The sequence below is a fragment of the Myiozetetes cayanensis genome, unplaced genomic scaffold (genome assembly GCF_022539395.1).
Source record: "Myiozetetes cayanensis isolate MyiCay16 unplaced genomic scaffold, myiCay2020 scf1, whole genome shotgun sequence".
Classification (NCBI taxonomy): domain Eukaryota; kingdom Metazoa; phylum Chordata; class Aves; order Passeriformes; family Tyrannidae; genus Myiozetetes; species Myiozetetes cayanensis.
The window spans coordinates 68,404,273-68,430,855 of record NW_026086604.1 but is presented as its reverse complement, the minus strand read 5'-3'; the positions used below and the strand labels follow the sequence as shown (position 1 = coordinate 68,430,855).

Genomic DNA, 26,583 nt, shown 5'->3' with positions numbered 1-26,583 from the left:
CAAAAGACAAAAATATATGTAGATGACAGCTCTTCCCATGCAAGCGAAGCGGATAGGACCTGCTTTACAGTTACCTATTTCAATTTTAACTGAGTTACACAGTGTGAGCTGGAAAAGTGGCAAGCATGGAAAATCTGAAGTATGTGATCTCACTGGAAAGAGAAGAACACAGTGAGAACATGACGACTGAAGATCAAACAAAGAGAACAGGTGTCATTAATACGTATAGGAGGCTTTAGAAAATTTAGAACACTATGGCAACTGCTAACATAGAGAGCATCTAAATACAACCATTCAGTACCTAAATAAAAACTGTATCAGGTCATTTCATGATGACTTATTCTGGCACCGTCCCCAGGTTGATAATGTCTGTATCTCACAACCATATGCAACACATCACAAACCAACAGACATTTACACCTACTAAATCCAAACTATAGGAGAATTTCACCTACACCAGTATTTATACGAATATTCATTAAACTCTGCAGCAGTGAGCACTTTTAAAAAGTGTCAGTTCTCCTGATACAGATTTCAGCTTGTCTGTTTAAAGATATATTGCTTTTAAATTAAAATTTGCAAGTGTTTGTTTCCCTTCAGCCTTATTACTAATGTTTCACAGAAAAGTAAGTAACCTGGCAAAATCATAATACATGGTGTTCTATGTGCTAGACTTTTCTATTTGAAGTGGTACATTATTATATTTTTGTAGTGCATAATAATGTGATAATTCATTCGAATCTGGACAGTTATCTTACATTTTGAAAAAGGATATTAAAAAAAAAATACAGTTCATCAAAGTAACAGTTTATGATTCCACGCATTTACCACTGAAATTATAAAATATTTTCAGCAGCAACAGTAGCACAACTACAACAAGATCAGAATCCACTAGCCATCTGAGAAAATAAGTTGCTCAATCATGCAAGTTGAACAAATTTGTCTAGACAATGGACAGTTCAAATATCCAGCCAAATTTGAGGTTTCATCTTACTGCTGATTACAGAGCAGGCATGCATTAAACATAACTCATAAGGAAGTCTGCAACATCCCTGTGTCTGCATCCTGCAACATCCCTGAAGTCTGCAACAACCTGTGCCATGCAACTCAGAATACACAACTGTTCCATCAGGAAAACTATCCCGAGGCTTCATCTGTACCATTTAAAAATACAGATTAAGCAATACCTCTGACGCTTTTGAAACAACTTCAAAATGAATAGTATGCTCTTCCCAAAATGTAAATTTGGAGAAAAATTTTCCACAAAACTTCTGAAGTATAAAGAAAAAAGGGAAGAGGAAAGAGAAAAGAGAAATTTCACAAGCAAAATTCAAAATTCATGTGTTTCAAGGGAAGTAAGAGAGCTGGGAAGTCCTTGCAAAGTCATTCTTCTATCAGATTTCAGTGGTACCAACTTGAAAGATTTACCTTCTAAACTGTAATAGAGTTCAGCTTAATTTTATATGGGATTTTTATTTCAAGTAAACTCCATGTATATGTCATACACAGATGAGAGACACTAAACACAGCAAGAGAATTGTAATCTACTAATCTAGACCAATTTTTCTTTCTAACCTTGGGCTGAATATGGCTCTTGGAAGATGCAAAAAATCAGTCCTTCCTTTACTTCCATCTTGTTCCACACATATCTGCACTGTATTTTAAGTTGCTTTCAAGATCTGGTAGAGAGCATACTCTGTTTTGAAATTCAGGCAGGTCTGATCCTAAACAATTAAATCTAAAGCTGAAATTAACTTATGTGTCTCCTTTCCAACAGCTAAGAAACACCTTATTTTTTTATTTTAGTAAATTGTTACTGAAATTGTGTGTGGAGAGACTAAACACTATGGAACAGACACCAAAGGTTAATGACTGATAAGCAAATACTAGAGAACAGAAATAAAACTGGAGGGTGAACCCAATTTAAGACTCAGACAAGAAGGTCCATATGACTACTCTTACCAAAGGAGAGTACTTCAGCTCTGTCCTGATATTCAATTACTAAGCTGTTTGACAACCACCAGTTCTGGATAGTAAAGAATAACTACTTTGTCAGCAATATTTATCACGCTGAACCTGTGATCCCGTTTGAGCTTCAGACTGCTTGTGTCCTGTTGTTCTCCAGTAAAATGCAGCAAAGGCCTATAATTTTAAGACGCATAAAACAACTGAGTTGTTTTGGGCGTGGTTTGGCCTAATCTCCTTGGATCACACAGAGAAATCCATTTTAAAATACAGCCTTATACATCTAAGAAATAAATGTGTAGGGTAAAGTTGTATTCTATCAGAGGAAACCAACTTTCTTATTACCTTCTACCTTCATTCTACAAATGCCTTTCAGTACCTGAAGGGAGCCTACAAGACAGCTGGAGAGGGACTTTTCACAGGAGCATGTAGTGACAGAATATGGGGAAATGGCTTCAAACTGGGAGTAGGTTTAGATTAAATATTAGGAAGAAATTCTTCACTGTGAGGGTGTGGTGAGGCACTGGAATAGGTTGGCCAGAGCAGTTGTAGATGCCCTGTCACTGGAAGTGTTCAAGGCTAGGATGAATGGAGCTCTGAGCAACCTGGTCTGGTGGAATCTGTCCCTGTCCATGGCAGCGGGGGTGGAATCAGATGACCCTTCCAACCTAAGCCATTATATGCCAAAAAAAAAAATAAATCTCAAACTGGAAGAAAGAATCCTCTTTATTTAGATCAGTGCCAGATATGCGTTAGGAACCTACAGTGACAACTGACTGGAAAAGAAACACTATAGTGTAAAGTGTGACCTGAAAGCTCTAATGCTTTCACTATATGCATTTGCAAACAGAAAATAGCATTAGTCATTATTATTTTCTCACGCTCCAAAATACAGCAGGCACTTCATGAAAAGATTAAAATTTTTCCTACACAACCAGAAATGTATACACTAAATAGCAAGCTTTATCCAAACAAGTTCAGGAAGCATAATAAACAGACACTCATAAATGTTTTCTATTTCTTTTCTTATTTTGCTCGTGTACATTTGTCTCATTTTCCATAACTGAGCAAGTCCACAGAAGGAACATTAAAATGACACACAAGAAGAGCCAGAGGACTGGGTTTGTTGAGCCTTAACACAAGAAGGCTGAAGGGGGATTTTCCTGCTGTCTGTAAGTATGAACTGGTAAGGTTACAGCACTAGATTCTTCTTGCCAGCGAACAGCAAGAGGATAAGTGGCAAGAGACAAGTGCCAACATAGGAAATTCCATTTAGGTACAAGAAAACATTTTGTTGCCATGAGGATGGTCAAGCTCTGGAAAAGGGGTACGGAGACATTTAGAAACTTCCTCCCTGGAGGTATTCAAACTTGCCTAGAAATGGTGAGTTCCAGTGGCCCATTTCCAACATAAATTATTCTGTAAATTATTCTAGTAAGACTGTTTCTTTTTTCTTAACCTATATTGAACTACTGTAGTTTTGACCTGGCTCTAATTTAGAATTTAGTTAAGGTAATTTTTAAATCTTTTGCCATGTGCCCTTTTTATCTTTTTCTAACAACAACTCTTTCATGTTTTACCAGCCTGGGCTGACTTCACACTTTCAGTCTTTCTTTCTTGAAACACTGTTCTATATGTTGAGCTATAAACCTGCAATAACGAATCTATTACTGAGAATTATGTGAGAATGTTCTTTCTGTGATGACATTAGCTTTAGGCTCTGTATGACGCATATTCTGCAGTGAAATCTGTCCTGGAGTATTTGCACAATGGGACTACAGCTTCGGCTAGTTTATTGCTTATTCCAGTGTTCTTCTCTCCGTGCATCACATAGGTGAGAGAATTTATAAGATAACAGCAGGAGCAACAACTCTCCAGTTTACTGTTCTGCATATCGGTCATACAAAAACACAAAGAGTAGTTGTGGGGTTTCAGTGGAAAGCAGGCTAACAGTTTTTCATGAATACTTCTACATGTTTTACAGTAGAGTTCATGGGGATCAATTATTTAAAAAAAAGAAAACTGATTTTTAATACTATTCTATTGCTGCACACACTTCCTAAGGACTTAACTTAAAATCTGCACTACATAGTTCCAAAATCTCAAACAAACTGTGTGTTACAAGATGGCAATAAACTCTTAAAGAGAGACTTTCAGCTTGAGTTAACTTTTATAACTGAAATTATTTAACAGTTCTAGATTCCAATAAAATATCTTTAAATAGCACAAACTTTCTACATAGAGAACAAAGTTAAATTAACAACATGTATATAATGAACAAATTGAAATACATAACTTTTAACTTAGTTCATTTACAATAACCTTAAGTGATACTAATTACCTACAGTATTTATATTTTCAAATATAATCTAGTGTACTTCATTGTTCTGTGAACTGCTTTCCTGAAATTACAGAATAATTTTTCATTATGAAGATGCCCAGGGCAAGGTTTTGCAAATTTTTCTGCAGTAAAAAACCTATTTCCCCAGGGTACCCAAAAGCAGATTTTGCAGAATGCAGTTTTGATGACGGTAACAAAAATACTGAAGATTTACAGCAGTATAAACAACAGCAGGTTTTCTGCAATGCCCTTTTATGATATCACCACAGATAAAAAGAGTGAACAGGGAAAAAATTTCATTACTTGCACTAGCTCTTGTACTTGCCTCAAACTTAAAAAAAAAACATTTTTTTTAAAAATCCAGTATCTTCATCATTTAGTGTCTACCTCCAAGTACCACTGTCTTCACAGCTGTTCAGTTCACAATGTCAAAACAATGCAAAAGGTCAAAAATGCCTGGGCTTTCATCCAAACCCAGGTACTTAAGACAGTTCATCCACTACAAATTTCAGATACTCCTGACGTTATTATTTTTACTATTCCACATACCTGAAATCATTACCAGTATTAATGTACAGAAAATTGCATCTTCAAATGATTAGAAAGAACAGCAGTACACATGAAATCTCTTCACAGACTAATGCCACAGTATACAGGGCTCATTACAGAGTATCCTTTTCTTACTTCATAACTTGTTGGAATGATTTATTCCCCCTTCCTCAGTTTCTATCATCTTCCACTTCCCACAGCTGACTATCAGTGTCACTGACTTCTGTCTTCAGAAGTCTTCAAGACAGCGCTGAGGGAGAACAGCTACTACCTAGGTTAGGCACTGGCTTAGCACATTAACACAAGTAGGAATTTAATTGCCACCTAAATCAGAGGCCTACACCTGTCATGCAGTTACTGGAAAGAAGTGAATACCTTCACAAACACAAAGAGAACAGTGTGGTTGCTTAGAATGCTTAATACAGATGATATAAATAACCTCACATGTGAAGTTTCATTTTCAACATTTCTTTCAGGTTTTAGTCCACAGACTAAAGACTCTAATAAACAAAACACTCAGTCTCAGTATATGTGATAGCTAGAGATAAACAACTGTGCAAGACACAGAATGTTAATTGTACAGGGACTTTCCAATTGTTCTTTGCTCAACTAGCTTTTATGTTCTTCAAAAAGTCGCATTAAAACACCACTCTTCTAGTGCTCTTGGACTGTTTGTTCTGGGATTAAGTTTTTGTGAGGGAAAATAAATATTTTCTAACCATATGGCAATTATCTATGTCTCAATACAAAATGCTGCATGAATATTAGCCTCTTGTCAGCTCTCAGGTGGCTTGAATTTGACAATGAAATATCACCTTTCTTTGGGATCTAATGGCTCATGAGTTTCATGTCCTGTTCTGCTTCTCAGGCCTGTTCTCTTCTTTCTCTCATGAAGTCCAAATCTCCCCATAAAAACTCAAGCATTACATGTCTAATCTGAAATCCCTGATAACCACTGCTTTCCTTTCAAACCTTCAACATCACTCTGGCTTTGAGACTGACCCACCCAAGTTGCACTAGTCTCCTGAGAGTGAGTAACAACTGCTATACACGTCCTTCTCAGGCATCAAAATACACTAATAGGCAACCAGTCAAAACAGACTAACATATCAGACCAAAAGGAGTAGTTCTACAGGAATGCAAATAACTACTGAAAACCCTGACTGTAAGATAAGCACAGACCCTGCTTTATCAACAGGCTCCTATAATATCCTCTGAACTTGATGCTACAACTTCCTACAATTTCTTGTCTACTGCTGACCACACCATTTGCAACAGTTTCATCAAAGTATTAATTGTATTTTTAAAACTTTTTCAAATTATTTCCTAAAGTAACATCTCCCTCTTTCAAACCAATTCACACAGAGAGGATAAGAAAGAGTTCCCACAGTGAAGAAAATTATCTCAAAATTGCCATTCCAATACAATTTGCCCTTGGTTGTACCCAGTAAGTAACCTCTCCCTCTTTCCATGGAAAAAAATACACTTTTCTATATAAAAGGCTTCCTAAATATGAGCAGATGCTTTACTGTCTACACAACTGCAAAGTATTTGTGAAGATGGCACGTCTGAACGTAAGGAATCATTCATCTTCTGAGCTTGCTTTTTGATTCCAGGCAGTCATACTGTCAGGACTGCTGTTTGCCAGGAGCCACCTACTTCCACTGCACCAAACCCACTCTGGATTATGAAATGTGATACAGTCTAAGCCTATTGGTGCTATATGAAATAGATGGATTTGTACATGTGCTGATTATGGTCCACGGGGCCAGTGACACAGTAGCTGCTAAATCCGTCCTGCCCCAGAAGAGAGGGTCCTTTATACATGGCTCTCAGGACTCTCTGCTGCAGCAGCTGCTCAAAATGCAGAGAAGCACATGACAGAGAAATCCCATAAACTCAGAAAGACATCAATATCAGCAAGTATCCCACTGGGAACAAAGGGCTCTAGAAAGTGGGAGATAATCAAAGCCTTACCTTCCTTGTACTGTGTTCTTCTGCTCCACCCCACTGGGTAGAATGACTGTGAAGTCCACCAATCTGTTTATCATGTTCTCCTTCATGCTCACAAGGTTCTGATCAGAAATTACAGCTGTCTCTGCAGGGGACTTGTGCTCACTGTGAATTCTACTTGCTGCAGAAGGTTGATTTGGTGGAGGAGGAGCACGAGCTTTCATTCTTTTCCTTGAGAAACAAAGGCAAGAAGAAAATTAATAATTTCTTGCAAGGAAAGTATTAACACATTACTAAGAAACAATGTTCTTTCAGCCATAATCTCAGATTGTTTTAAAAAGTTCCTCTAATGCAAGTAATTTTCTTTATCATGAAATTTTTCAATGGAGTTGCACTTTTATTTCTACCTCTTCTCTAAAAATACACTATTTTTTTAATGATGCACTCACTCCTACTGTTTGTTTTCCATGTTCCGGGGGATGAATCAGTTCCATAATTGGGATATGATATAATAATTTTTCTGTCAAGTATGAAGCCTGCTCCAGTGAAGTGAGAAACAGAAATATTGGGTGCAGTCCAGACCTAACTCAAGAAAGAGTTGTATTTACGTACATAAATGTTTCTTCCAAGTCAGAATGGCAAGAGTGGAGGCAGGGTGAGGTTTCATTCAGCTATATTTGGGTTCCACAGTATTACTCTACTTGAAATATTGTCTCCTCCTCTGCTCCGAGTTAGTAGTATTAAATCTGGCTCATCGTACTTCACAGGGAAGCACCATGAAAAGGTCAACTGTGAATGATATCATTTCATATCACACAACACTAGGCTACAGCTCTTTGAAAGCACCCTGAAAGAAACTCATTCTTCAGTAGCAGGCAATGCACAATGTGTGATATACAAAAAAGCTGCATCAGAGCTTGCACCAAACAAGCAGCGTACTTTACAGAGATATAAACCCACCACAGATTTAAAGTTTACTTCATTGGTAAGCTGCCAGACAGATAAGCAACATATGTGTGCTGTTAAATTTCTGAATAGCTGGCCTCATACCAAGCACACGTCTAAGAGGATTAACTCTGATGATTAATACCCCAGTGACCTCTTCTGACTAGATTTATGCCTAGTTTAAGTCTGATTTTAGTGTAACAGATGGAAAAAGCAGTAAAATATTTACTCAGAAATTATTACACAGGCTTACTGCCTGCATTTTTAAAATTTTCCTGTTTTAGGGTGCAGGAAGAGAAGAGATTGCAATTCTGCACATCATTTTTACCCCGCAAAACAACATAAACTGAAGTCCAGAAAGGAAGAGTACAAAAGAAGCACTCTAACCCTAAAATGCCTGAAAAGCTTAGTGGTTGAATCAGCCAAAGACAAAACTGTGTTTAGGGAAAAAAAAAAAATTAAAAACTGAACTGAAATACCAAATCTCTTCTTTAAGAAAAGATAACCTGTATTCTCACAGATAAAAAGACTAAAAATTCAGCTTTTTACCGGTGTAAGCTTCTGGCAGAGAAAAATAGTAAGAGTTGTATCATATTAAAAAAAAGAGACGAAAAAAGAAAAAAAGAGATCAGAAAAAATCCAAACCCCTTATATTTTTAAGTCAATATTGCATTTGACCAATAACTTCTGTTACATGTCTCAACTACAAAAATTTGTTACACCGCCTTGAAAATGCACATTTCAGTTAGACCTCTGCAGGATACTGTAAAATTAGCAGTGATGAAGATATTGCCTTTCCTTTCCTGTGTGCATAACAAATAGCATTTTCCTCAAATATGCAGGGTGAAGTACCGCTTTATTTATTAGCATACAGCAATTTCTCTTCCATTGGAAGTTTTCCCTGAACATTCACTTTTTATCCTGTATATACTCAATGAGTCATGAAGTCATCAGTCACTAACTTGCAGCTTCAACAGTCCTCCCCAAGGAGGTGATGATAAGAAGTTCAAGGCTTTATTGTTTGCCAAACTACCTTGACTTTCTGTATGTCTATGAAATAAACTCTTGTCTATTGGAGGACAAAAAAATAAATTGGGATTCATCTTCTGTTCACGTACCTTTACATTTAGCTACAGTTGTTATTTGTAAGCAGGCAGTGAGAGACATGGGAGTTTTGCATACATCCAGATCATGCCAACACAGCCTTACAATCAAGCAATCAAAGTTTAAGGACTTCACATCAATTTACAAATGATGCAATTCTTGCTCTTTGTAACACCACCAGCATCAATATAAGTAGCTATAGAGATTCACATCAACCTATTTCTTAAAACAAGCTTTTATTTTTGTTTCTTAAAGCTTGTTCTATAATGTGGGAGACAATTTCAACACAGTGATCCTGACAAAGCACCACAGTGGGTGGGAAGAAAAGAAGTAGGCAAGTGTTTTGAGCCTGGCAGAACTAGCTGAAACTATGATTTACCTGGACTTGTAAATTCCAGATCTCACAGTAAACAAAGATTAAAAAAATAAAGCAGTGGTAATAAAATAATCATGAAACTGAAAAAAGCTGAAATGGAAGAGACCTGAAGAGATTTCAGGGAAGAAGTGAAAAAAGAATGAGTTTTGAAGCTGATTAAGGAGGAGCAAGTAAGTCAAGAGTAAGCTACACAAGATATCTGTTCCCTAGCAATAACAAAGCAGCATTTGGTTTTCTGCAAGAACAAACAAGGTCAGACACCTTAATACCACCTTAATACTAATTTATAGCTTGGAAATGAGAGTGTGACTTTTTTTTTTTTTTTTTTTTTTTTTAAGTACTCTACAGCCAAGTCTGCAATTACCTTGTATAAAACTGCTTGGGGCTGCGGCAGGGGGCAGTGTGTGTAGTATGTCAGTAAATCAGGCATCATACCATCAAAAGTATCAGCTGTATGTTAACCAGCGATGTTCACTTTAACTCTATATAACATGTAACAATGCCTATTCTTTTTGGCATTATGCAGACAGGGCCTCGTAGATCCTACAATCCTCCTTTTTTTTTGTGCAGAAAGGACAGGGCATGTCTGTTTCCTTCAGAGACATCAGAGAAAGGAAAAGGGAAAACATTCCCACTGCAGTGTCACTAACTTAGCAACAGTTCAGGTGACCTCATACGAACTTTTCCACAATAGCGACTACATATTCTCTTGAAACATTGCAACTGCTTTAAATGCCTGGTTTTCGGCATTTTCCAAATGACAGATCTCAAATTATTTCAGTGGAAGCAGATCCCTCTAAAGTTCACATTTGTACAGTGATACGTGGCACAGATTTGCACTTCCTAGCCAGCTTTCCGAAACATCTCAGTAGTAGAAAGAAGCTCCATGAATTGCAGACTGAAAACCACAGATCTAGCTCTACTTTGGATCTGGCACGAGCAGCTGCTTTCTGACAGGCTCCAGCAACTGCAGTCAGAAAGTGCCTAGATGCTTGTTAATACTATTGAAAGTGAGCCAGAAAAAGAATTCATCTTTCTCTGTCAGAGCTACAATGGTTATAAAGGACAATAGCAAAGCACTCCATAATAAAAGCCTTTTTGTTACCCCACTAAAATAATGCACAGAGAAAGTGAGTGATTTAAAAGCCTCTTTTAACCATGGGTACTTTCCACACGATGAACACAACATACTATAAAAAAGTTACATAACAGTCTTCAGTGTCAGATAAACTAAACTTAATTCAACAGCCATGTTTTCTCCCTAAACTTCTTTCACTGTGCTCAGTACTGAGATGTCTATTAATACATCATACCTACTTTTAATCTGTGGTAGAAGTTAGAAGCAGAAACACTTCAAATCTATGATTAGGTTTAATTCATGGTTACATGAATGCTTCCATACAGTCCTTGAGACAAGAAACAGATTAAAAAGAAGCAGCTGATTCTAATACATAAATGTACAGTGACTTTTACTGAGGCTTGAACTAATTCTTCTTACTTTACTGTAAGTTGAAAAAATGCTTACACTCATGAAATAATTAGGCAGAACACATAAATAACCTACCAGAACTGTTCTCAGTAAAGGCATCAGGCTTCTCAAAATGGAAAAACAAGGACACTGACCAGAAAGATCATTGTTTCTGTAGTACAGCACATTGAAGAAAGGCAATAGAAATGAAGAAAAGTTTCTTGTGAACTTCTAGACAAGGTAACAGAAGCCCTTTGGACCCACAATTTATTAATATATAACTACCAAGGAACAGCATACGACCTGGACTTTACAATCCCATGCTAAAAACACCAGGAGTGGTCCTGGGACTTCCACTGCCATGGCAATGCTATGCAGAGATTGTCTTTCTTCACATATGGTCTAACACACACACAAAAGTATCAAAAAGTGAAAGTGAAAAAATGAAATCCTACACATTTCCACCATGCTCCATACATAATCCTCTCCGCCTTGTAGGGCTAAGGCAATTTAACAGGGCAGACTTCCTCCCATGGATGTCAGTGGGACTTTGGCAAGAGCTCCACACTTTACTAGTTTGTAGAATCTGGTCCTTTCTATGCCAAGCCTCTTTCTAACCATTCATTTTAAACAAGCAACAACAACAACAACAAAAACCCAAAACCAAAAACCTGAAAAAAACCCAAACAAAAATCCACCACAAAAAAATCAACCAAACAAAAAAACCCAACAACCACAATGGAAAAACCCATCAAAACCAAAACAAAAACCCAACCAACCCTCAACACAGCAGAACTAGGGGAAACATTCAGTTTTGATATAATGAACAACTACCACAGTCTGGTCAACTCAATTTGTGATCTAGTCAATGTTCAAGACTGGAACAGTTGTAGAGGATTTTTCTATGACAGTTGTGTACAACCCACCTCATAATTAGGAGGAGTAAACCAAAATGCAAGTGCTCAGTAGTAAGTGAATACAGACACAGTATCCCTCGAATGAAAACCAGAAAACACGGGAATAAACATTCTTGATTTTCAGGTGATTGCACTCCTACAGTGTTTTGAGGGGAAATCTATGCACGTTGCTGTGTGAGAAAAAAACAAACAGATGAGTACGTTCACTCATTCCCTCTCCCCTCTGGCCCTGGCACTTTGCACAGCAAAGTCAGAAACCCTGCCCCACATCATACTCCAAAACACCAAGACAAAGCATGGTAGAAGTCACTCCTGCTTAGTGATCTAGTCTGAGAAGCAGGTCTCTGTCAGAGAACATTTCTTTTTCATTCTTTGTTGCTCATGGTAAAGCAAAGAAGACCTAGCTCACAGTCTGGGAGGGAGACCACCACTATATCAGAATTAACAGTGCACCAAGTTCTTTCTTTGTAAGTAAAGTCTTTCCAGCTTCTAGACACAGCAGTTCATAAAAAATGCAACGCAACACAAGTGTAAAGGAAATACAAACAGATCAGCGAGATGGAGAACAGACCCCAGGGGAGCACAATAATGTACATAACTACTAAAGAGTCAAGAATTCATCCAGACAGCCGTACATCATAAAATACAGCTCCATTTGACTTTGCCATCTGTACCATTTAAAGTAATCAATTAAAAAATAACAAAATCAAAGAACTTTCTCAAGTGTATTTTTTCTATCACAGGTTAAATATAACAATTCATTATAATTATGTACAACACAGGTAACTTACACCTTTAAATGTCTCATATCTAGTACATAAATTACAGGTCTCAAATGCATTACTCTTGTGGTAACTTGTTTCCAGTATTATTTTAAAATGTAACATTTACAATATTACAAAAATGTTACACTTTCTAAAGAGCTGAAATCTTCACCAGAGACTAAAATGTAATGAACTAGATTACTGCGATGTGGATATAGCTCAGGGAACAATTAGAGTTCCCTACGTTACTTTATTTTTTAAAAAATAAGTTTTTATTTTGATTTTAACAATCTTTACTCTGACTTCACTGGCTATTATGGTATGTAATTATTTTATGGTTTTCTTTTTTTCAGAAATTTGTTTGAATTTCTTATTACTTTCAAAAAATCATTCCATTTTTAAGGCAGAATCACATTGACAGACATGATGAAAATTATTCCTTGCATTCAAGGTAAAGTCTCCCAAAATAAAGAAGAAAAAATAATTTGTTTTTGGCAAAGAAGCAAAAGTTATTTCATTATATTTTTTATCTTCTATTTTATTCAACTGATGAGAAAGCCTACTGCTTTACATATTTTAAAGATCAAGTTTCTATGCCAGAAGAAAAAGAAAAGAAAAGAAAACAAAACAAAAGGCCAGAAGCAAACAGAATGAGTGCATTTGTAGAAGAGGTAGGAAGGATGGAAGTTGTGTTGGGTTTGTGTGGCCAGATTTTGATAGTGTGGGGGCTAAAGGGGGGGTTTCTGTGAGAAGCTGCCAGAAGCATCCCCCATGTCTAGTGGAGCCAATGCCAGCCGGCAGGATGGACCCGCTGCTGGCCAAGGCCAAGCCAAGCAGGAATGATAGTAATGCCTCAGGAATAACACATTTAAGAAGGAAAAAAAGTTATTGGGCAGATGAAAACATCAGCCAGGGAAGAGCAGAGTGAGAACATGTGAACAACTCTGCAGACACCAAGGTGAGTGGAGAAGGTGGGATAGGAGGTGCTCCAAGTGCCAGAGCTGAGGTTCCCCTGCAGCCCATGGTGCAGCCCATGGTGAAGCAGCTGTGCCTCTGTGGCCCATGGAGGTCTACAGGGGTGCAGAGATCCACCTGCAGCCCGTGGAGGAGACCCACACAAGAGCAGGTGAGTGCCTGAAGGAGGCTGTGACCCCATGGGAGGCCCGTGTTGGAGCAGAGCCCTGGCACGGGCCTGCTGATGCACAGGGAGAGGAGCCCATGCTGGAATAGGTTTTCCGCGTAGGACTTGTGGCCCTACCAGTGTGGGGGACCCACAATGGAGCAGCCTGTGCCTGAAGGACTGCACCCTATGGAAAAGTGACCCACGTGGCAGCAGTTCATGGAGAACTGTTGGCCATGGGATGGACTCACACTGGAGAAGTTCATGGAGAACTGTCTCCCATGGGAGGGGCCCCACAGGAAGCAGGGGAAGGACTCTTCTCCCTGAACAGCAGAAGAAACAAAAACCAACTGTAACCCCCATTTGTGTCTCCCTGCACTGCTAGGGGGAAGGAGGTAGAATCTGGAAAGAGGGAGAGGTGATATCTTTAAGATTTATTTTGGTTTTCATTCTGCTGCTCTGATTCTCTTAGTAATAAACTTAATTAACAACTCCACTTTGAGGTGAGATGGTACATAGTCTAATGAAGTAGTTCCTAATGTTGTCTCTCTAATTTCAAACCTTTCACAAACTTAACTAATCAATCATTAATAAGTGTTGGGCTGCAGTTTCCTGATCTCAAATGTACAAGTGAGTAAACTATTTTAAATTTGCTACCAGGGACATTTTGCCATATATGACCCGTTTCACAAGAGACTGAAATTTGTCCTAACACATGGTAGAGACCTGGCCACTCCCTTGCTTGTGAAACATCGTGTAGCTGCCAAACAAGAGAAAACGGGCTTCCGTCCAGCTGGGACTCAGACTCCTGCACTGATGTTACGTAGCTGAACTACTGAGAGCCCATCCTCCGGTAGGCTAAATAAGTTGTTAGCCTATGGCTCCTATCCTCAAGTAATTTTTTTATCTACATCACCCACACTTCCAATTAAGAATCATCTTCCAATAAAACCTAATCCTCCTTCCAGACACTAAAGAGTTCCCTCAAGATCCAGCTCAGAGCAGCTGACATATCAGTTTCATGATATAGTCATTTTTATGGCCAGAAGAAGCCATAAGCAGTCTAACCTGACCTTCTGTTGTACATGGGCCATGTAGCTCCCCATTGCTACTTTAGCTTTCACTCTCTTGGAGTGAAAGCAGGGATAGAACTGAATGTGGGGTGGGCTTTAACCAATCAAGGAATAACATTGCAGCCTGCAAATGTTTTTACACTTACTAATCACAGTCATGCTAGGAAGCCTAATAGATCTACCTGTATCAGTTCCCAAAACAAAACACAATACAAGCCCTAGAGAAAATATTTTAAAAACCAGCCAAATCCCAGGATTTGGGTACATGCCCACTGCAATTAATGAAAACACTGCCAGAATAAGCGTTGCAAGGTCTGTATCACTAATAGCTGTATCACAGGACTTTTGAGATACCACCCACACATTCAGTGTGTGGTAAAGACCACACTACGAGCTGGTGCCATCCTATACAACTCCATCAGTTGCACATCAGTAAAGAGGAATGAAATGGGAGAGCAGCTAATGTTATATAATTATTTGACTCATCTGCTGAAACACATGCTAAAGAAAAACAGAAGTCTTTTGTGGTTAAAGAAAGCAAAGGTAAATTACTGTTTCACAGAATCACAGAATATTCTGAGTTGGAAGAGACCTACAAGGACCACTGAATTCAGCTCTCAAGTGAATGGCCCATAAGGGATTGAACCTGCGACCTTGGTGTTATTAGCACCCTGCTCTAACCAACTGAGATTATCTATTTTGTAAAGTTAAATTCCTGCAATCTAAACTGCAGTACTAGTGCATCTCTCAGTCAGAAGTACACCAATAGTTTTAACTCTTTAGCTTGGCAGATGTAATCAAAACAAAACAACACCAACAATTCATGCAGTGGGTTGCGTAACAAGCCTCACCTCGAAAAAAATTTGGTCTGCAAAAGTAGTAAAACAGCACACTAGGCAGGGGTGGTGAATCTCCCACTCTTTTCACAATCACATCTACCAGAGGAGAAGGCTCAGCTGAATTAAAACACAGATGATATCATGACAGCAACGACAAGATGAGTCATAGAGGGGTCAACGACTAAAGGTACGATTACTGAAGCCTGAGTCTGGCTCAGAAATACTCTCACTGTACAGTATGTCCCCTGGAGTTATAGGTGCTGTACAGATTTCAGTGTGTTCTTTCTTAATCTCTTATCACCAATTACCATCATTAGGGCTATTTAAATAAACAAATATAAAAGTTTATTGCTTAAACACTGATTTATAAACTCCCCTGTGGTGACTTGCACTGTCAACAAATACGCAAATTCAAGGTGCATTTGCACTGTATTACTGAGTTAAGGTATCCCAGGTTGTGCTCTCTTTTTGTGCTCACAGGCTTTTTAACCTCACTACCACCTACTGAGAACCACTCTATAGAGGCCTGAAGATTGTAGATTAAGACTCCTTGCAGTAAAGTGCTTGCTTTATTCTCTGTTTACAAAGATATAGGAGAAGGGATAATTTTGAAAGAATCAGAGAAAAACAACACACATAGTTAAGAAAATTCTGATGTGATTTACTGTGCTAATTCTAATTTTATAATACACTTACAAGCTAGTGGGCAACTCAGTGGAAAATCACCCACATTACTACAGAATAATATTCCTACCAATACCTGTTTCAACTAGAAACAGCGTTAAAAGAGTCCATCTGAGGTGCAGATGTAGAAAAATTGCTTAGCATGATTACCTGCTTAAATACATAAGCCTAAGGTGAACATTAACACCTGTAACTGAGCTGATAGATCATCACTTCTCATTTAATGCCAACACTCTAGGAATACATCGCTGAAGTTCATTTCACCTATTCACCCCTATACAAACAGATCCAACAAAAACAGGCAGACAATGGTCACTGAGGGAGAATTTGCAGAATTACATGTATGTTATTCCATCTACCTCCATTCATCTGTCTACAAATGGTGGCAAGATCAGAAAACCTTCACACCTTGATGTACCAAAGAAGAGGATATGGACAAAAATTTAAAGGCTGTAGACCAGAGTAAAGAGACATCTTGGCCCAGCTCCAAAGTACTCCTTAGATCCCAAAAAGGCTTCCCAAAACATTAAAAATACATATTCCTAGGCAGAAATTAAAGTATTTAATAGCAACTACCCCTATGTCTTTACAGGTGGCAGGCCAGAAGGGATCTGTGCTGCTTCTGAAACCTAGAGGTAATCTTTTCAGCTACAAGGTCCCAGGCAAAAGAGAAACAAAGCATGACAGGTAGGATTACTGAAACCATTTATCTTCTAGCAGCACTGAACTCTCCTAAAACTGAGAATACCTCTGTGCTTCCTCTCAAGTTTACTTGCCCTTGGATAAGCACTTATAAACTTGTCATGGCTGACCTTACATCAAATTTCCTGGGGTGGGGAGGAGAAGGTTGCATTCAAGTCCAGTGCCCACTGTTCCATACATGGTTAAAAGTCCAGGTCTGCAAACATACTTTAGGATAAACAAGGAGGCCCAATTCACTTACTTTGGATTGCCTGATCTAGAAGGCCAAAGGCATTAATCTACTTGTTTTTTAATCTACAATTATTCTGTAATTCTAACTGTAGAAAACTACATGTCATAGAAGAAGCAAACACCAGAGCTACAGGGCTGACAAGCTTCTCTTTAAAGCTAGAAAAAAATCCCCCTAAAGATCTAATGATGTATTTTTGTGAGATACAGTTTACATTCAGTTGCAGAGAAAGAGAATCAGAGATGCCAGGACATTCCTTACCCTCTTAATCATCTTCCTAATTAGCATTTATAATTCAGTTTTAATTCACACTTCATCAGACAGTAAGAAATTACATGCAGTAGTATATTAAAAAAGATTAATGAAGCAAATATAAAGTGTCAATGAGATAAAGAAATATCCAACCTCAACAAAACAGTTTTAACTGCTGTCAGACTCCGTATTAATGGGATGTTACATGTTCTTTCATCAGGAAATCCCACAGTTTCAGCTGACTTTGTATATTTTCCTGGTGCTGACTTGCTTATTAAAATTTCTTATGGAAACCCATATATTTTGCTTTCACTTTTATGATATTCTCTTCTTTCTAAATGACAGGAATCAAGTACTTTTTAGTCTAAATTGAAATTCAAGTATTTTGATTTATTAAAAGAAAATCATAAACCTAACTGAAGTAATAAACCCTGCTCCAACTCTTCAGCAGATGTTAGAGACCTATGTTAACATAAAACCCAGAAGTCTGACAAAAAAGAATACTGTAAATGTTAACACAGATACAGTTATAACACCAAACAGCTGATTAGTAGGACTCTGAAGTGTAATCTTGATTTATCAACTAAGAACAGAAACATATTAATGATTTTTAAATGCCAGCAAAACCTATTTGTTTAGTTGGATTCCATTTAAAATTCTGTTTAATGTATCCTGTAGGCATATGTGGTACTTAATGGATTTTAAATCTCTCAAAACAAAAGGTATGGTATCAACTGAGCGCTATATAGCCTCATGCAGTGCAAACTTTAGCACATTATGAAGAAAATCTTGATAAATCAGGTATGCCAACACACCCAGACAGTATCATATGAGAGAGGAAGCAGCCAAATACCCTCCCTCTTTATCACACACTTTCAAATCAGGGATGATTATTTTGGGAATTTTATTGGTGTGTGGCACTGGCTCAGGACACGGGAGACAAGACAAGAGTCAGGACCATTACGGACTTCACAGAGTAAGACTGAAACCTTGCATCATCCCATCAGCAGACTGGAAGGCATGGGAATAGTGTTACAGCTTATCACTGAGAAAACTTCACCAAGAGACTGAGGATACCTACTGCTTAGGAGCTTTGAGATAACCCAATTGCAAACATGCTTGAGGCTGCTCTGTATGTACTGATGGGGCATCACAGCAGTGATAGCAAGATTTTGTAGACATGCCTGAGCCAGCTGCATACTCTACAAAACCCACACAAGAAGAAACAGGGATATTAAGACTACCTTATAATGTGAACTGCCATAGTTTTGCTAGAAATGGCAAGAGGCACACATATGCCTCAAATGCAAGGACTAAAACACATGATAATTTAGAGTTAATATTTTAACCAAGAGAAAAAACTTCCACCTCCTTGTCAAAAACAAAGAAACAGCAGTATTAATGACATCTGATTTCCTTCAGGTTGTCTTATCTGGACTGCTTTTTGTATCACAAAAGGTGAAAAGTCTCACAAGTTTTTTAAGTTCTGGAGCACTTAACGGCTGTCTCCAACTCTGGACTTTACCCTGCAGCTGTCACCTGACTGCTCACAATCCTCTCTATTAGCCACCAACCTTGCAGAGACTCACAAAAACCTATTACATTAGGTTTTTCTTTTTCTCTGTCAATTAAAGTGAAATCAAACCAACTGCTGAAAAAGACAAATAAACAAATATTTTTCAAGACAATACAGGCAAAGAACATAATTAAATAAACTTCATCTTTTATGAAAATCGTCTTAAAATCTGGCATTGCATGGCCACACAAGCTGTTGTCAGACTTGCTAAGTCAAGGGTGTCTGTCCCCTCTGAAAGCTACCACCTGGGAACACTGAATGAAAACAAAAGAGTTTGGAAGTGATTAGCTACAATTTCCTCCTCACAACTGATAAAAAACTGAAACAAAGATATCCTGGACTCGGTGAACTCAATGGGACTTTTGCTACTAACCTTACAGAAAGCCAAGTTTTCAGTCTGGCAGAACCTTAGCAGAGCTCAGTTTTATCTCTGTGTTGACAGCCCCACTTGCTGCCTCCCCAGGTTTAAACACAACTTTTAAGCACCAGGAGAATGTCGAGCATCAGCAGCATGGCACCTGAAGAAGCTTTGGGATGCAGGGAACAACTGCACGGTACTGCCCTGGGCACCCAACCTTTTAGATCTGCAAAGGCACAGTTCTCTTATATACTCTTACTATATCTCATTGAAAACCATTAGTATCAAATATAACTAATGTATTAAAAAAAAAAAAAAGAGGGAAAAAATCAATTAAAAAGGCAAGGAAGGCCACCTTCATGTATTACCACCCTGACTTTGTATCATTTCCGACTCTAAAATGAGTCAGAAAGGTCAAGGAAATCTGAGGATACAAGATAAAGTCAGACCTGACACACCACAACCTCTTTGGTTACCTCCTCTGAAATAGGAAGGCCAGTGGCATAGTGATAATTGGTGAAATTACCAGCATACAGGGAGCACTCCCTGAGCCAGGGCCTAACAGATGCTCAATTGACACATGCTGGCACTGTGCTTCCCAAAGAGAGATGAGAACACTCAACTGCTAGCAGATCTAGCATCCTCTCTAATGTTTATTTGACTTTCCTGGACAGGAAAATCCTGGATGCATTTTAAAGAGTCAGGTTCCTTCAAACACTTCTCTTCTGCTGAGCCCAACATAAACTGTGCCTAAGCAAAGTAGCAAGGCAGGAGAAACACAGAGTGACACTTACCAAATAAAAGTGAAAGGGACTTGTCTCCCTTGTGTTCTAAGTCTAATTCTAGCCCTGAAGAAACAAAGGTGACGCCATCCAAGATAACCCTCTGAGCTCACTCACTTGGTCCCTCCTCTTCGGGATAATAAATGCTGCTGAATTAGCATGAGCTACTTACTAGAGTGTGGGAAGGAAGGGTACACTCTCCCTCCAGGAAAACAAAAGCATTTCCACAGCCACAGCTGCTACACATCATATTTGGCAAAAGCACAGGCTTGCTTCACACTTTCACAGGACATATAGCATGCAAAGGTTGCTCTCCCCTTACCCAAATGATATCATGCATATGTATCTGATATATGCCAGTGTTTCTGCTTCTGAGTCAGAAGTAATATATGAGAAGTAGGATTAAATACTATATAAATCATATTTATTATTTAGATTCAGCTACTTCCGTACAGCATTGCTTTACCTCCTATCAAGTTTCTCTATAACACCATGGATACAGAAATTATTAGAGATGTTTACTGACACAGGCAAATCAGGCTGATCACTCCTTGCTGCTCTGTAGAAGGAGAATACCAGATTCTTACTGCAAAGGAAGGACACTCACAACCCAATTGCTTTAGGCCTCCTACCAGGCTGAGTTCAATCTCACAACATCTGTGAGCAGAATCAGTCAGCAAAAGATGAACGTGTTTAGGAAACTGTTTGAACAAACTTTTTTAATTCCACCCTGAGTAGGCTATTATAAGGCAAAAACATTATCATGCCATAATGAAAGATGTGAGAGATCTGTAACCAACTATGTGTCATCACTGCCCATGTTCAGAGCCAGGGAAACAGATGCTAGAGTAACTTGTGCAGCCTGGAGTCATTTGTTGGCTATATTGTCAATATCACATCCTCACAAGAGGATGCACTGGATTTGACAAAGCAGTTGGTCTGCCAGGTCCAGAAGCACTGTAACAGAGTACACTGAAGCTTTTGCCTGGCCTGCGAGTGTAAAAACCCATGTTCCCTAATACAAAACATCATGTTTTCTTTGTGCTTTGTATGAGTCAGCAAACAAACACCCAGAAGCAGAAGCCTCCTGACAGATGCCTGACATAAACAGCAACACAAAAATTCCGCTCTGAGTGAATCAAACACATACATGGACTGATTCACACACATACAGGCATAGGTGAAAATACTATTTGCAGGTAGTCTCATTTCCCTGTCAATATCCAAACACTTATTAATGCATCAACCTTATTCCAATATTCTGACCATGCTGCTGTTAAAAGCAAGCTATGCTTTACCACAGATATCTTTGACCATAGGATTAGGTCCAGAGAGATGGGGTAGGAAGAGTGAGGATTTCATTTCCCCACTGCTTCTTTTCTCAAAGCAAATAATGACTTAAAAGTTTAATCTTTCAATGAATACCTGGCATGTTGATAGTCTTGGCAAATGACAACTGAATTAAACATATAAGAATGGTGTCACATAACAAGTCTAACTGCTTATTTTTAAACCTGGAAGAGTCTGAAGAACTGAAAATATCTGGGTTGGGCTTAGAAGTTCCACACACCCTTTTTGTGCACTCGATCTGCATAGCTGTTAGTAGTAGATGGCACTGAAGAGAAAGAAGAACCTATACTCATGATATTAATGAGAAAATACATGCAGCATAATACTGGTTTTCCTTTCTGCTGCAGAGAAGGATAGGACAGGCTTAGGGTGAAAAAAACCCTCAGTGTATAATATGAATATTGAAGAATCAGTGCTAGCATGAAAAACCCCCACTTCATAAAAATAAAATAGCTTAACCTTAACCTCACTTAGCAGTCTCTCTCTTGAATCAGCAAACTTACACCCACAAGGAACTGGTGTCAAGTAGACAAGTAGTGTGCTTTTGCATTTTAATTATGCATATACATACAAAAGGGAATTTCTGTCAATCCCTAAACATCTTCACTATTGAAAGAAGAAAAGAGTGATGTTAATAGAAATCTTATTCTGACTTCATTTGGTATTATTTAACAAGTAATTTTTACAGCTAATTAATTCTATGGCTTTATAGTCTCTTCTTCAGCTAGTCTGAAGAAAAGCCACAGACATACACAGCCTAAACACAGCTACATATTTCGAAGTATTTTCCTAGATATTCTCTTGATATAAGCTGGGGAGGGGGGTGAGGGAAAGAGTATTTATAGGATAGGTATACAGGTCTGCACATCTAACAAGAAAGGTGAATCCTACTCCTAGTGCCTGACTGAGAATAGCCAGCGGGATTCATGCTGGTCCTGCAGAGGATCTCAGTCATGCCCTGCAGTGGAGCCAGCTGGAAACAACTGTGTCAGTCCCCAAAGGGGCTGCCCCACCACCTTGCCAGTGATGCACAATACAGTTCAAAATCAGCAACACTGGCAAAAATAAAGACACAGAAATAAAGCATCATGTCCCATTTGGCTTCTCCATCCAGGAACATCGCTTGGAAATTTGCAGCTGAGGCACAAGGAGAAGCTGCCAGACAGTAAGGTCCCATTTATTTCTCTGCTGCAGTAGAACCTGCCACCTCTCAGGCAGATCCTTCCACCTCTTCAGATAACCTGGTTTCCCCTTCTCTGGCAACCTGCATACTACAGCAGTGCTCAGACGTTGTGGAAGCGCAGAGGTTTCTTGACAAGTGATCTACCAACGAGCCAATCTGCAGCACCTGAGCTGTCCAAGACCCAAACGTGGTTTAAGCATCAGGCTGTGTGCAAGAAGTCTTGTGTGAGACAATGCAGTCTCTGGCTATAGAAGAGCACCAACCAACAGGGGCAGTGGAAGCCAATATCAGTAGATCCACTAAACCCCATGTTCATGTCGGGCCTGAAAAACCTATGCAGTAAAAACAATGCGAAACTGTTAGGGCCAGTTCATCTCTACCCACCCTGAGCCATTCAGTTCACCTTCACTCTTATGTCAAATGCAGTATGTGCCTTATGAGACCACACAAGTAAACTATGAAGGCCAATGAGAAGCTTCACCTGCGGTGCGGAGATGGCAGAATTTCTTGTTCTAAGGCCACCACCATGGGATGACACAGTGTCTCAGGATCTTCCCAAGAGGGCTTCAGTCTTACCTGTGTCCTGCAGCCTTTGGCTGGCAGCACACCAGGAGAAACTTCAATCAAACTTTGAAAGTCTACCATTCAAATAAACTAGGCTGCTTCTTTAACTAAAATGAACTCACAAAACTTCCATGTATTCGGACATAAAATAAACCCTGCAAGCATCCAGTAAAATGAAATATTTAAAGCAATAAATAAACAGTAGTTTCTTAAGTCCAGCTCAGAGAATGTTCCTTCAATGTCAAATGCTGAAGCAAAGCAATTGTAGCTTCCTGTTACAGTATCACAGCACAGGGATGCAGCAACACATCTGGATGGTGGCAGACAAGCTCTGTATACTGTGTGCTCTCAGGTCTCCCCAGAGCTTTCTCTTCCCCAGGCTGAACAACCCAAACTCTCTCTGCCAGTCTTCATAGGAGAGGTACTCCAGATTCCTAATGCTCACTTTATGCCGTCCCTTCTGTTTCAAATCTTTAAAATCTGTAACGTTTCTCTTGTGAGGGAAGAAAAGGAGGCGGGGGTGGGAGGGCGGGAAGGTATTATTCACATTGATACCGAACACTTGTCTCTCAGTTCATGGAATTTTCAAGGCATTAACAACTCAGTCAGGCGTCTGACGGCAGTTTTCAGAGTGAGCACATCCAGAGGAGCAGAGGGAGAGGCAGTGAGGCTCAGGCACCGCCCGGGGGAGCTCTGGTGCCCGAGGCTCCGGGAGCAGCTGGGCCTCCCTCCTTCGTTCCTCCAGCCCGAATTTAACCCGAGCCGCAGCAGCCTGGCAGCAGCTGCCTGTACCCCGCGCCTCTCCGGCGTTTCGATGGGGACGCTCCAACTACTTTTTTTAAATAGTGCTTTTAGATACTATTTTTAGCTCTCGCGTTCTTATTGTTCGCAGTGGATAACAAATAACACGAGCCAAAAGAGAAATCCCCTTTCTCTTGGCAAAGCTGTGCTAATTACACCATCATTAGAGAACGAACTTCATCAAATCACAAAAGGCAAACAGGCATCTCTGCTAACTATACTGGCCGGGGGGGAACAACTGTCTTGCTGATTTTGTAACAATCCTTACAGAAATAAAACTGATAAACATTTAATTCTCATGGTATGCAAGTCAGCATTGCCCATTACATTAAGGGAATAACCCTTCCTTAACCAATGAATTAACCTGCTCCTGCGATGTCTTTATCATACACCCCTATAACCAAAGCTTATTTCCAAGTATTTTCCAAGAGCACAATGTCTGTGAGGCAAACTATCAGTGAAACTCAGAACTTTCTTTTTTTCTATTCAAAAAAATAATCCCTCAAGAAAGCAAGGAAACTAGGCACAAGGCATGGAGATTTTAAACTGTTTCCACTTACCATTCCACCAACAGAACTAAACATGTCTATGATTAAAAAAATGTAAGTGAATCAGTATGAAATGTATTTATAGCATTTTATTATAAGTTAGAGAATGGGAAGCCAGTGGATGATTTTTTATGATCCTTTCCTGATTATACAGTAAATCCAAGATATAACACCAGCAATGTTACCCTTCTAAAATCTAGTAGCCTGGGACAGAATAGTAGCATATGAATCACATCTTTGGGGTGGAAGCCATTAGGAGAAAAAGAAATAATATGAAAGCTGTATTTCTGTAAACTGGAAAAAGAGAAAAATATAACTTGCAGGAACAAAGACAATAAAAATTAAAGAAATAAACAGAAGGAGAAGGAAGAGAGAGAAATGAACTGCCAAACTGATCCTCTCTTTGCAACTGCTGCTAAGAAGGTATGCTTCAAAAGTGTAGTACTGCAAAGCTGAAAAGCTGAAAAAAGGATGAAAAAGCCTAAATCCAGCTGGGAAACAAGGAAGAGGATATATGCCCCTTCTTCTGAAAGCATTCATTATTTTACATTATCTACTACTATGGAACCACTCACTCTCATCACACTTCTACAATTACCTGTGTCATAATAAGGAGTTACATTTTAAATTTTCAGCAAAATTCATAACCATTAGTAACAGGTAGGCAAGCTGTTTAGAAAGTGAGAAGGGTGGGAACAAATGACCCCTCCCTCAAAAAAACAACAGCAGGGCTGCGGGAAGAATTTGATGCATGAAGTACTAGCTTTTGCTGCTTTGCACCCTGGGGGATTAACAGTTGGGGTTTTCTGAGCCTAACCTACAAATATTTTCATGAGCTAATACTGAGAAATCTATCATTCTTCAACTTGGCCCTCAGTTTAAAACAACTCACTTTAATGTTTTTAATTAGTTTTTAAGAATGGCAGTGAGACTTTTATACAGACTTATCCAAAGGCTGTTTAAAGGGCCATGCTTTCCAGCTGAAAAGAGTCTGCAGAGAAATACAGTGCCGCCAGATACCCAGTGTATCTGTTCTTTTTTTTTCAGTAATCAGCTGAAAGCTAACCTTCAGTATCACAAGTAAGCCATTGTGTGCAAAAAAAAAGACCACTGTCACTACTCCTGTTGCATATACAATAAATATTCTACAGTACCCCATTTTGGAGCAAGAAGGAAAGGCGGAAGCAGTTTTTTACAGTCAGTATAATGGGATTATGCATTATGTTGCAGAAAACACGAAATTGATGAATCAAAACCAGACTCCTTAGGCACATTCAACTTCCTGTTAATTAGTATTTTTGTGGAAAGTGTTCCCAACAGAAAAATGCTTACTATTACATCAGTCACAGTTATTCTACAGTTTGATCCGTGGATCCTGAAGCAGTAGTTGTTCATTTTTCCTTACATCACTTTCCTCATCTCTAGTTTAATTCTTGACTAGCTAGCCTGAACACCTTTTCTGTTATGTTCTAGATAAGCAGGAAATCACAGCCATGCCAGTGGCTGACCTGAAGTAAATCGCCATCATAATTCTTGATTTCTCATGATCTCTCCATCTGATGCTGACTACTATCACAGAAAACTAACAGAATACTTACATTTGAACGTGAGCTTGAAAGGAGAGGTAAAAGACGTGCACATTAATACCTTCTGCACTCTGGGATATCCTAAAACAAACTGCTCTTTCCCATTCTACTGTTAGAAAGCTTTAAACATTGCACTACCAGAGGAGCTGAAAGATGGACTAACAGAAGATAACAGATCTGACATCTTGCCAGAATTAGACATAATGTTTTCACCAGCTACTGCACTGGTGCAGATCAGTTTCTCATATAGTCAAATGCAAAATTAATTTAGTCTGAATCAGATCAGCTTGAAAACTCAGAACCCTGTTGGCATGTTGCAATATTAGTTCAAAAAGGTAAGAATAGCTTTTTAATAGTAACAGGTATTGGACTGCAAATTCACCAAGAAAACATGTATCAAGGTGAAGAACATGCAAGCCCCCAAGAACAACATATGCTAAAAGAAGGAGTCCCAGTTTAGAATGAGATAAAAAATGACTAATAATGAGAACCAAAAAGGAATTCCATTGAAGTATGTTTTTAATACATGTTATATCATTACAAATTTACTGTAG

General features: G+C 38.9%; 1 protein-coding gene across 1 annotated transcript in view; it reads right to left on the bottom strand.

The window, feature by feature from the left end:
- The window catches only part of COBL (cordon-bleu WH2 repeat protein), a 156,370-nt gene that overhangs the window by 108,894 nt on the left and 20,893 nt on the right, over positions 1 to 26,583 (bottom strand). Inside the window, 1 exon segment of the mRNA XM_050321972.1 lies at positions 6,833 to 7,039. Within this exon segment, the coding sequence (XP_050177929.1) occupies positions 6,833 to 7,039 (207 nt within the window).